This window comes from Phocoena phocoena, chromosome 17 (genome assembly GCF_963924675.1).
Source record: "Phocoena phocoena chromosome 17, mPhoPho1.1, whole genome shotgun sequence".
In the NCBI taxonomy this organism is placed as follows: Eukaryota; Metazoa; Chordata; class Mammalia; order Artiodactyla; family Phocoenidae; genus Phocoena; species Phocoena phocoena.
Genome location: NC_089235.1, coordinates 1,346,318 through 1,358,529, shown reverse-complemented (window position 1 = coordinate 1,358,529; position 12,212 = coordinate 1,346,318). Strand labels below are relative to the sequence as shown.

General features: G+C 48.4%; 1 protein-coding gene across 2 annotated transcripts; it reads left to right on the top strand.

Annotated features, from left to right (window-relative positions):
- The first annotated feature begins 1,332 nt into the window (after positions 1 to 1,332).
- On the top strand, positions 1,333 to 10,256 carry CLXN (calaxin). Of its 2 annotated transcripts, XM_065895545.1 has the most exons (6): positions 1,333 to 1,483; positions 5,502 to 5,660; positions 6,387 to 6,491; positions 7,153 to 7,304; positions 7,574 to 7,678; positions 10,151 to 10,256. In XM_065895545.1, the coding sequence occupies exons 1-6, from the start codon at positions 1,426 to 1,428 to the stop codon at positions 10,208 to 10,210; spliced, it is 639 nt and encodes a 212-aa protein (XP_065751617.1). In that variant the 5' UTR covers positions 1,333 to 1,425; the 3' UTR covers positions 10,211 to 10,256. The 2 variants fall into 2 exon arrangements, with proteins under 2 accessions (XP_065751617.1, XP_065751618.1); XM_065895546.1 differs by lacking the exon at positions 5,502 to 5,660 and having other exon boundaries at positions 1,426 to 1,483.
- The last annotated feature ends 1,956 nt before the right edge of the window (positions 10,257 to 12,212 follow it).

Genomic DNA, 12,212 nt, shown 5'->3' with positions numbered 1-12,212 from the left:
GGACAGCCATGCTTTGGGCTGCTTGCCTTTCTAACGAGCACCCCAACAATCTCTAAGGACTAAATATTTGCCACGGCTCTGGCATCTGACAGATCACTAAGGTCTCGCAGCGCGTGTATCAGAATACATCCATCCCCATTTGTCCCCTACAGTCCTATTAGAAACGCCGCACCTGCCGGACAAGGGCATGAACAGGAATACCGCTTAACCGTTAACTGTTGCAATCTCACATTCACCATCACTTCATATTAGTTAACAGTTCTCAGGGAATTTGCTTCAGGATCATACAGTGCCTGCCTGCCTTCCCCAAGCATCCTCGACCCTGGATTCAAGCAGCACCCCAGTCCTCCATTCAACAAACAAATGAAACAAGGAAAGAGAATCAGAGACCTCACGTGGGGTTGTTACATACCGTTGGCAGAATTTTTCTGCTTTCAGTTTAACAATGACAGTACACACACTATAGAATAATTTGTATTCAAAAGCATTTTGCCTTCTGAAGCGAAACAAGTGACATGTGGGAGAATATTGTAGGTTTTTTGCTCCTGGCTGAGCTGACCCATGTTATCGCTGTCTTAATTCAAAGAGGGTGTTTCATCTGTGTTAAGAGCAGAAAGTCCTCTCATAGTAAAGACGTAAGGACTAGCCTTTGCAGTCAAAGAACCTGTCTTTCAAATAAGTAGAAGATCCATTTTACTGGGATATTTTCCAGAAAAGCAAGGTCAGGCTGTATCCCAGAGCTAGTGTCAGCTCGTCTTTATTTGGGAGGTTGCCTCTTTAACAAGCTGAAAAGTTGCCAGGGGCTCTCCCCAGACTCCACGGACAGCCTCCAGCCCCACCTCAAGAATGAATGGGGGGGGGGGCGGAGAACTACTCCAAGCGCCTCTTGCTCTCTGTAGCATCACCAAAAACGTGACGATATCCTGTGGCAGACTCCCTCCTGGCAAAAGGACTGGCAACCTGAGAGCGAGCCCCTCACCCTCCGGCACCCGCAAAGCCGTCGTCTGGACCACACGTGCTCATTCCTGCAACCCCCGGGTTCCCAGACCTCGCTGAGGATCTGAAGCCTCCCTGGTGTCGCGCTCACCACCCAAGACATCCCCACAGAATTCAGCCCTGAGGACTCACGGTGCATCTCATGAAAGGGGTTGTGAACTCGAGCCAGCCACACCTGGGGGGTCACCCGCCGACGTCACAGTCGGAACGCGGTCTCAGCGCGCCTGGCCGGCCCTCCCAGGGAGACAGTGCCGGTCGGCCCGGGAGCCAATCAGCTGCCGCCAAGCCGTTGCCATGGCCACGTCGCGTGTTAGGACCGCGCACGCGCACAAGGGAGACTCGCCGGCAGCCCCAGGCCCAGGGCTCGCGAGGGTCCCGGCAGCCGCCCCACTGGACACGGGCCGCGGCCCGGTTCCCTGAGCGGCCGGCATGAACCGCAAGAAGCTGCAGAAGCTGACGGACTCCTTAACTAAAAATTGCAAGCACTGTAAGTAAGAATCAGGTGCTGGGTGTGCAGAGGCTCCTGGGCCAGGTCCTGTCCTGCCCGGTGCTGCTGTCCCGCCTGCAGAGCCCGAGCGCAGTCGGAGCCCTCTCCACGCCCGACCCTAAAGAGGAGTCTGGAAGGGAACACCAACATCAGCTCCTTGGGGAGGGCACCCCCGGCGCCCATGATCTTAAGGCGCATTTCCAGGTATCCAGGTATCTAGTGCTGTACCCTAACACACGCACACACTTGCTTCTCAGACCTTCTCTTAACTTACTCTCAGGTTATAGAAACGTGATTTATATACTCTGGAGACACATGTGGATTTAGCTTCAGACACAGGTGGAAAACAAGCACTAAAAACCACCGAACTCAAGAAAAGTAGCCCAACCAACAGCTCTTCTTAGAGCAAATCAACTGGCAAGGTCCAAGTTTTGGGAATTACCAAGAGACCTATAAGGGAAAACGGTTATCAGTGGTTGAACATCCTTAGGACAGACACGGTGAAGTGACCCAGAAACCTGTATCTCAGAGCAAGGAAATGTGCCTGGAATCCAAGGAGCTCAACAAAGCTAAACACACAGTAAAGGATCTGTTCCCAACTCTAGACCCAACTTTCCAGCAAAGTGAAGGATTAGACTTGGCAGGTGGCAAGATGGACACCTATTGAAGACATCTGCTCCCATCTCACACATAGTCTAAAAAGTGGTCCTAGAATTTCACAGGTAACTTTAGAATTATATTCAGACTGAAAAACAGGACTGTGCTTGGGCAAGGAAGCTATGGATATGGCTTAGATGAGGGAGATATCTGACGAGCAATCTTAGAAGTTGAGTGCTTATTGCAAAACTACTGCCCCTTTGAAAAAAATAGAAGCCATAATCCCAAGACTACTCCCACTGTGCAAAAAAAGAACAAACATGTTTTGATGTAGTCCTAGAGGTTATGGGATCTAGTGCCTTCTAATCATGCTTAGTGTCTTATGATGAGTGGTAGGAAATCCTGTCAGGATGGTGCTGGAAATAAAAGTTAGGCTGTGAATGAGCATCTCAAACGTCTAAAAAAAGTCATCCTATAATTTAGGATATTATGGTTATTACAATCTGATGAGAGTTTTGTTCTGTTGTTTTTCTTAAAATACTTTCATTTCTGGGAAAAGGCCAGATCTTAAACATCTAGTAAACATTTTAAATAAACAGTGCAATAACTGCTATACACAACGAACACTGAATTTGATTTAGTTCCTGTTCAAGTGAGTTTGCAATGTATTGCAGATATTCTGTGAACATATTAAAAGATGTGAGGGCTTCCCTGGTGGCTCAGTGGTTAAGAATCCGCCTGCCAATGCAGGCGACACTGGTTCGAGCCCTGGCCCGGGAAGATCCCACATGCAGAGCAACTAAGCCCGTGCGCCACAACTACTGAGCCTGCGCTCTAGAGCCTGCGAGCCACAACTACTGAGCCCGCGCGCCGTGACTACTGAAGCCCGTGCACCTAGAGCCCGTGCTCCGCAACAAGAGAATCCACTGAAATGAGAAGCCCGTGCACCGCAACGAAGAGTAGCCCCTGCTCGCCGCAACTAGAGAAAGCCTGTGCGCAGCAATGAAGACCCAACACAGCCAAAAATAAAATAAATAAAATAAATTTATAAAAGGGAAAGATAAGTGAAAACACGGCAAGAAAACCAGTCAACTCTTTTGATTTTTGTCCTACATAAAAATTAAAGTGAACCTTGAGAACCTTGATGATTACCAGTTAAATTCTATAGAAATAGTGACTAATCATGGGCATTATAATAATTTTGAGTTTCTTTAAACAGAGGACCTTTCTTCTAAAGTCATATTTCCTTTTAGTTGCCAGGTGATAATCCCACCAAGATGAAATGGATAGATTTTGTAGAATCAAAGAAGAAAGTATCTTAAATGTCTGTCTAGTTAATCCACCATTCTGCAGATCTGATCTGCACAGCGGACTTACACCAATCCAAAAAGATGAAAATCCATTCTCGAATTTCCTTGATTTCATTTAGTATTCTTTTTTTCCCAATATTTATTTATTTATTTGGCTGCGCTGGGTCTTAGTTGCGGCACGTGGATCTTTTAGTTGCGGCATGATATAAGAAACATTTCGGCAAGAGAATTTTTCCTATGGAAAAATTACCCATCTTGGATCTTTTGGGGAATAAATTAAGCTAATACTCTTTCATTTTTATTTCAGCTGAGGTGGGAAAATGGCTAATCAGCATCCCCTCAGCTAGCATTTCATATATGTGATCAGACTGCATCTTTCTTCATACAAGGTTTTCTTCCCCAACCATTAACATCACTTTTTATTTTTAGAGTTTTTTATTGTGGTTAAATGGACATAACATAAAATTTACCATTTTAATTATTTTGAGTGCACCGCTCAGTGGCGCTGAGTACATTCACGTTGTGCGGCTGTCACCACCATCCATCTCCAGAACTTTCTCATCTTTCCAGCTGAAACTCTGTCCCCATTAAACTGTTGCTCCCCACTCCCCCCTCCCGCGGCCCCTGGCACCCACCGTCTACTTTTTGTCTCTATGAATTTCACCACTCTGGGTACATTGTATAAGTGAAATCAAATAATATTTGTCCTTTTTCATCTGGCTTGTTTCACTCAGCGTGATGTAGTCAGGAATCAGGCAAGTTGTAGCATGAGTCACGATGTCCTCCCTTTTTAATGCTGAATCATGGTCCATTGTATGGATGGACCACATCTTATTCATCCACTCATCCACCCATGGACACCTGGATTGCTCCCACCTTCTGGCTGTTGTGACGACTGCTGCTATGAATAATGGTGTACAAGTATCAGAGTCCCTGCTTTCAATCCTTTGGGGCAAATACCCAGAAGTGGAATCACTGGATTATGTAGTATTTCTATGTGTGATTTTTTTTTTGAAGAAGTGACATACCATTCATACCGTTTTCTGTGGCAAGTAAAGGCTCTTTTTAGAATTATAACCATTACATTATTTTCTACTATTTATCAATTTATTTACTAAATCATTTGTTTTCCGATGTTTTCAATGTTCGTCTTAAATTGTGGCCCCCAAACTGGAAATCGCCCTCAAGCCTATCCTGGCCTGCAAGATGAGGTGGGATTTATCCATTTCTTTGGGCTGTTTTCCTTTACGTGCACACAGCTTCCGTCCTTGTTTTTAAAAATACGCAACCTTAATTTTGTCTTGTTTTGAAATAAGATTTTCCCCATCTTCCACCTTTACCTCATATTGAAACTCACCTTTATGTTCTAATGCCAGACACTAATCCTTCCACCTACACACCTCGGACAGCGATGGGGACACAATTAGCTCAGTGTTAACAGCACCACCCTCTATGCAGTTGTGTGTATGCAAGCATGCATGTGTGTGCACACCCTTTAGACAAAAAAGTCCTTCCTCCAAAGTGCTGCTGCATGGCTGCCTGTTAATTTCCATCCCTCACAGCGAGAACCTTCCTGGGTGCTAGAATATGCTTAACTCCTTCCTTATTGGAAAATAGGTGACTCTGATTTCCAAAATCTGGCTCACGGCTTCACGAAGGCTAATGTGAGATGAAAGTTGTTGCCTGGTTTGGGGGAGGCTGGTATCTATTTCCAGGGAAAAGGTAAACTGTAAATCTCACGAATGCCTATAATCAAAATGCTGGGGGAGAGTTACCATTTTTAACATCACCATGGTTACTTAGAATCAGACCCCACAATCCACGTTCAGGTGACCTGGCTAATATTATCGTCCTTTTGCTAACTGTGACTCTGCACTTACATCTGTTTGGAGGGACGGCTGCTGCCCTGACTTCAGTGGGAACTTCTGGGTAGTGACCATCCTCTGGTAACTTGAGGGTCATGAATCTCAAAAGAGGATCGTCTCCTGTTGACAGCTGCCCATTCATGATTCCAGTGTTGTTTGTCTACAAAACTCATTTGTGCAAAGTTTAAGTTGGACATTAAAGATTAAAAGGCGTTTTTGTTACATCTCAATTTCCTTCTTTCACAGTTAATAAATTTGAAGTGAAATGCCTTATCAATCTTTTCTATAACTTGGTGGGTGATGTGACAGAGCGGCAGGGTTTGGCCGTCGGGCTGGATCGGAACGCCTTTCGGAACATCCTGCACGTGACATTTGGGATGACGGACGACATGATCATGGACAGAGGTGAGCGGACGTCAGTGTCTAGACGGGCCAAATCCAGCCATAACTGGGAAAAACAGTTTGGAGTCTGGACAAACTCTGGGCGGGAAGCTTCACGTTCTGTGTTCCCAAATCCATTTGAACATAAAAGTTTAATTTTTATATTCATAGGGAAGCATGGTAGGGAAGAAGGTAGCGACCACTCTTTCTGTGGATTTAGGAAGAGGACAAAGTCAACTTGAATAACTAGGTTTCCTTTCTTTACATCAGAAAACCCAAGCTATTTATATTTCTACTTAGTAAATAGAACAATAAATAATCGTTTTAAAAGGACATTTAAATGTCCTTACATCATCGAGAGTATTCCAATAAAAGTTAATATAAAATCTTATCTATCATGTAATAGCAGTACTTTTCTTGGGTAACAAAATATAAAATTATATGTTTTATGTTAATATATCAACAAATTTAATGTACCTATATGTGTATATGTTCACTGTTGATTCATGTATTTAGCTATTCAGAATTTACTTGTTCCCACAAAGTATGAAGGGAAATGTGAACGCTTAAGTAAAAGAGTTTTCCGATGTTACGACATCTTAGCTTCCTCGTTTATCAAATGAGAACATGGGACCATATGGGCGTGAGGTTTCGCCTAAATTTCAGAAGTGCATAGCCCTGTGCGGGTCCATACCGAGAATAGAAACGCAGCACAAGTGTCATATTTTTTACGTCTCTCTTTTTTTTTAGTATTCCGAGAGTTTGACAAAGACAATGATGGTTGCATAACTGTATCAGAGTGGGTTTATGGATTATCGGTGTTTCTTCGAGGAACTCTGGAAGAGAAAATGAAATGTAAGACTTCATGTTATCCTATTGGTTTGCACTTTATGATAAGTACCTCGAAAGAGTGAAAATCATCAATGTCTTCCAGCCCAGCCAGTGGGGTGGGTTTGTGTGTTGTTTGCTTGGTGTGAATTCCCATCAGCCTCTTTTATGGAGCAAATTCACGTCAATAATAAGGGTTGAAAAAAATTAATAAAAAGGCAAATCAAGAAGTTCTGAGGCGGAATCCATGCCAAGCAGACCGTACAGGCGGGTGGTGCACGTGCGGACCACGTACGCGTGCGTTTACGTATGAAGGTGGTAAGTGCTTTACATATTTTGTTACTCAAATCGATACAACATCGATTCAAGTTTCTGATTCTTAGTTAATTCCTAATTCATCCCAATGAACTCTGTTTAAGAGGCGCATTTCAATCCGTTTTCCAAGGTTTTCACGACGAGAATGTTAAGTCGTTGCTCCTTGGCCTGCTCTTTGAAGCTAAGTGCAGGAAACTTTCTAAGGATTGTTGAGTATATTCAGTAAGCGGACATCAGGCATTTGTTAGGGGAATTGATTGCACGGAGGCCCGAGGCTTGATGTAAACACCACTGGAGCCCTGGGCCTTGAACACCATCAGAGCAAAGGCTGCCTTCCTGGCCGCAGCACATTCGTACCGGTTCTTTCTTGAAGATTGCTTTGACGTGTTTGACTTGAACGGTGACGGCTTCATCTCGAAGGAGGAGATGTTCCACATGCTGAAGGATAGCCTCCTGAAGCAGCCGTCCGAGGAGGACCCCGACGAAGGGATCAAAGACCTGGTGGAAATAACCCTGAAGAAAATGGTACGATGGGTAATTTAGAGTTTTCTCGTGAAATCCACAGATGTGGGGTAGAAATAAGAACTCAAATTAGAGTAAGTCTCAGTTTCCTGCCTGGTGAAAGACAGCACTCGGACTGTGCTCTTTTATCATAATATGACAGCTCCTTTCAATTTCAGTACTTAGCCTCATACTTTTCTGACGTCTTCTTTGTGAATGCTGGGCCATGAGAAGACAGTGTATGTTTGTGATGTGTTTTCCATGTTAACTGCGGTGTGGCCGGTCGCCCCCAGGACCACGACCATGACGGGAAGCTGTCCTTCGCGGACTATGAACAGGCTGTGAGGGAGGAGACTCTTCTGCTGGAAGCGTTTGGACCGTGTCTTCCTGACCCAAAGGTAACGGCACTACGTTCACAGAACAGTGACCAAAATGTCATGTAGGGGGCTTGCCTGGTGGCGCAGTGGTTGAGAGTCCGCCCGCCGATGCAGGGGATGCGGGTTCGTGCCCCGGTCCGGGAAGATCCCACATGCCGCAGAGCGGCTGGGCCCATGAGCCATGGCCGCTGAGCCTGCGCGTCCGGAGCCTGTGCTCCGCAACGGGAGAGGCCACAGCAGTGAGAGGCCCGCGTACCGCAAAAAAAAAAAAAAAAAAGAAGGAGCATGGAAACAGGCTGCAGGGAGATGGGGGTATGGCTGGAGGGACAAGGAAGTGTCCCCGGGTCTTTGCGGACACAACGGTCAGCCGGGGAGAAGGGCCCAAGCAGAGAGAATGACATGCGTGAGCGAGGGAAGCGGGGGATACAAAGGAACCTGTATTAGGTTCATGAGACTGGTGATGAAGCCGGAAGACACAGAGGGCGAAGTCCTTGGAGCTCGGAGCTGGATTTTGTCTTGAAGATCACGAGGATTTGTTGGAAGATTTTAGGCAGATGGAGAGATGTGATATATAAATATTACCCTAACCCACCCACCCCAGTCTCTAGTCTGTATCTCCAGCTGCCTTCTCAACATACGGAGTAGATGATCTCAATAAACTCTTGATCTTTCCCCCAAACTTGCCCCTCCCCCAGTCTTCCCTAACTCAATAAATGACACCCCCCCGCACTCAGGTGTTCAGTCAAAACCCTAGGAGTCATCCTTAACCTCTCTCGTAACACTTTTCACTACTCTTTCAAAATAAACCCTTGAATATAATCTCTTCTCCCACGTCTGTTGGCCACCAGCCCCCATCAAGTCGCTGTCATCAGTCACCCAGTCCAGGTCATGCTTCCACTGCTGTCCCCCTACTGACTGCCCTCCACAATATCCAGGATATGTAAAAACACAAAGGCTCTCAGGCCCCTCTGGTGCTCGAGCCCCTCCCCGGCGGGCCCTGAAGTCTGCACGAGGCCCCTTTCTCTCTTTCCAGCCACGTCTCCTGCTGTGTCCTGTCCTCTCTTCCCCTGGAGCCCCCCCGGCCACCTGCCCTGCCTCCCTGGTGCCCTTGTGCTCCCCGTGACCTCTGTCCAGAACATTCCCCCCAGACCTCGCCTCGTTCAGTCTCTGCTCAGATGCTGTTGATCATCTTAACTTCTCCTCCCCTCCATCCCCGACCCTGCTTCTTTCTCTTCACAGTTCTTATCGTCACACAGAATATATTTACTCACTTATTGTCTGTCTCGACATGTAGATGTAAGGTCCTTAAAGCAGGAACTTGGGAGGTTTTCACCATATTTCCTCACATGTAGTGTGTAGCACATGGTGGGTCCCTAGTAAATGTTGAGTGGATGGATGGACGGATGGATGGACGGACGGGTGGATGGATGGACGGGTGGGTGGATGGGTGGACGGGTGGACGGGTGGACGGGTGGATGGATGGACGGGTGGATGGGTGGATGGATGGACGGGTAGATGGATGGACGGGTGGATGGATGGACGGGTGGGTGGATGGGTGGACGGGTGGACGGGTGGATGGATGGACGGGTGGATGGGTGGATGGATGGACGGGTAGATGGATGGACGGGTGGATGGATGGACGGGTGGGTGGATGGGTGGACGGGTGGACAGATGGATGGGTGGAGAGATCTCAGAAGTGCCTGATGGAGAGTCCTGGATCTATGTCCTTCCATCTCCTCAGAAACTCCATCATTTACCTTCATCTTTACCCTACATCTTCAACCTCCTTCCTCACTACTAAAACCTTCCCATCAGAATTTAAACAGACCTAAACCTGTCACATGTGACAAACAAAAGGGAAGGAAGGGAGGGAGGGAGGGAAGAAAAGGAGAGAACTTCCCCTAATTCCACACCTGCTTCTATTTCCTGTCCAAGGCTTGTTTTGTCACAGCCAAGCGTCTTGGAAGAATTGTCCATATTTATGACCTACACGACCATCGCTTCTTCCCGTCCCCTCTTGCAACTGCTCTTGCCAAGGTCACCCCCGCCTTGTTGAGAAAGCCCAGGCGGTAGGCCCTTGGGTTCTTGTCTCGCTCGACCTTGTCCCTCCCCCACCCCCTGCTCTCCGTCCAGAGCCTCCCGAGCCAGGAAGCATCTCCCTTTCATGCTGAGCCCCCTGGACCCCCGATGCGCTCGCACTCCTGCAGCCCCCACTGCAGTGAGCTGAGCTCCCGGCTCCTGGCCGAGAGCCTAAGCTCATGGCAGGGGCTCCTGGGAGCCAGGCCATGTGGTCTCGCCCACCCCGTGGGCCCAGAACCAGCGCTGGGCTGGAGCAGAGTCCGCGCCTGTGGGTGAACACACAGCCCCTCCCAGGTCCCCGACCCCACTCCTCCTCGGTCACTGCCTGTCTTTTCGGATGTTAGGAGGCCTAAGGAACATTTTTTGTTTATTTTTTTGAAAGTCTGTACTAATTTGAACACTTTCATTTTGCAGAGCCAGAAAGAATTTGAAGCCCAAGTATTCAAAGATCCAAACGAGTTCAACGAGGTGTGAATTCCTAAATGTCTTGTTGTCTCAAGTGAGTAGAAAAGGAGGCTCATCCGTGTCGTGTACTTTTCCTGCTTAGCTCGGAAGGTGATTGGGAATTGCGTGTTTGGTGAGAGGGGTCAGGGCCGACTAACGTATATCATTCAACTTTGCGTAAGATGCCGCTAAGATAGACGAAGACAAGGGGTTCCTTATTAGCCGTGGTTGGGTTTGGCCAGACGAGTGAACACTGCGGAGACAAGGTATCACCTAGACTGTCTGTTGACACACAGCTGTCATAAAATGTTTGTATGAATGAAATGAATAGAGAGACTATATCATCATGAGTTATTTTCCTCACGTCAGAAAGATGCTGGGCACGCGTTTAAAAATCACTGAAACTCTGAGTCTTCCTCCCACCCTCCCTATCCCACGGAGATATATGTATACGTACAGCTGATTCACTTTGTTATAAAGGAGAAGCTAACACACCATTGTAAAGCAATTATACTCCAATAAAGATGTGAAAACAAAATCACTGAAACTACTGAGTTTCCTCGGGAGCAGTAAGTACTCAAGATGGCACCCAGAGCACATCCTCGGGAGCAGTAAATACTCAAGATGGCGCCCAGGGCACAATGGTTCTGGCATTTAGCGCTGAAACGTCTTTCTGCTGGGCCCTGAGGGAGACTCAGAGACACGGAGTCTGTTTGCATACGATCTGTGTTACTGTTTGAGGCGTCTGAGGGCACAGCCCGCTGCCCAGAGCGGCCTTGGGTCAACACCAGGGATGCACAGTGCCACGAGGCACCAGGAGGCAAACCCACCTGTGGGTGGGCAGAGGCAAGAAGTGCTCTTCCCTGGATCTGAGGGGTGAGGCCCAGGTGCGGCTCTCAGCTTCCCTCTGGAGTCAGCCGGAGGCCGCCCTTGCCGGCGGATGCGGAGCTCGCTCTCTGTCTGGCTCCGCTGTGTCTCCACCTGGACCCCATTCTTGGTCCCCATCCCCCGCCCTGCCCCTCAGGGCATTCCCCCCACACCTGGGACTCCCCTCGTGCAGCCCCTCGTCTGGGGTCACATCCCACTGCACCCACTGGCCAGGAAGCCCTGAAGACAGCCCTGCCTTCCCCCTGCCCCCCACTCTCCAGCAGGTGCCCCTGGGCATCAGGTAGCAGCTTGAGAAAGAAGGGCTTATGAGGCTCTTTCCCTGCCGTTCGCATTTGGATATTCCCACATTTTTACTGTCCTTGTAGATAAATCTCTTCACATGCATCGTCGCTTACTTACTTGGGGTAACTTTGTAAAAGTAGGAATGCTGGCTTTCAGGCCTGCGTCCTTTTGAGATTTCCAGCACATGTGACCTCACACCCTCCAGGAAGGCCGGCTGGGCCAACGCGTGAGGACAGATCCCGTCCCTGTGCCGCACCGTCTTTTCACTTCTTTGCCAACGCGTGGGCCCTAACTGACCGTGATTTGAACTCATGATGTGAAGAACTACGGCTTTGTGTCTGTCCCTAAACATCGTGTCGTAGGTTGGGTACAAATTGACTTCCACGTGGATAGCCCTGTTTTATTACTTGACTTTATTTAAAACTAAAAAAACCTTGAAAACAATTCTCTGTAACTGTGGTGGAACTGAAGAGGATGCCAGCACCTGCGGGAGAAGCCACAGCCTCCCCCGGCAGCTCAGAGCACGCCCTGCCTCCTGAGCCTCTCTTCAGGATCTGCCCCAGTCGCCTCCCCCTGCACCTTGCTCGAGAGTCCCGGCCTCTCTTCATGCCGCCGCTGTGGTAACTCAGAGGATTTTAGCACCAAGGAGTCACTCGACTCCAGGGCAGCTCATCCGAGTACCCGCGTCCCTCTGAGGACCCCTGTGTCCTCGAGCTCCGCGCTGGGCCCCGCTGCTGACCTCCGCCCAGGCTCAGCCCATCCTGCCCGCTCGGCACTGCGCCTGCCTCGGGCAGCGGGGTCGGGCTGCGGGAAGCGGTCATAACCTGGAGAGTTGAACGCAGCCTTCCTCTCACTGGCTCCT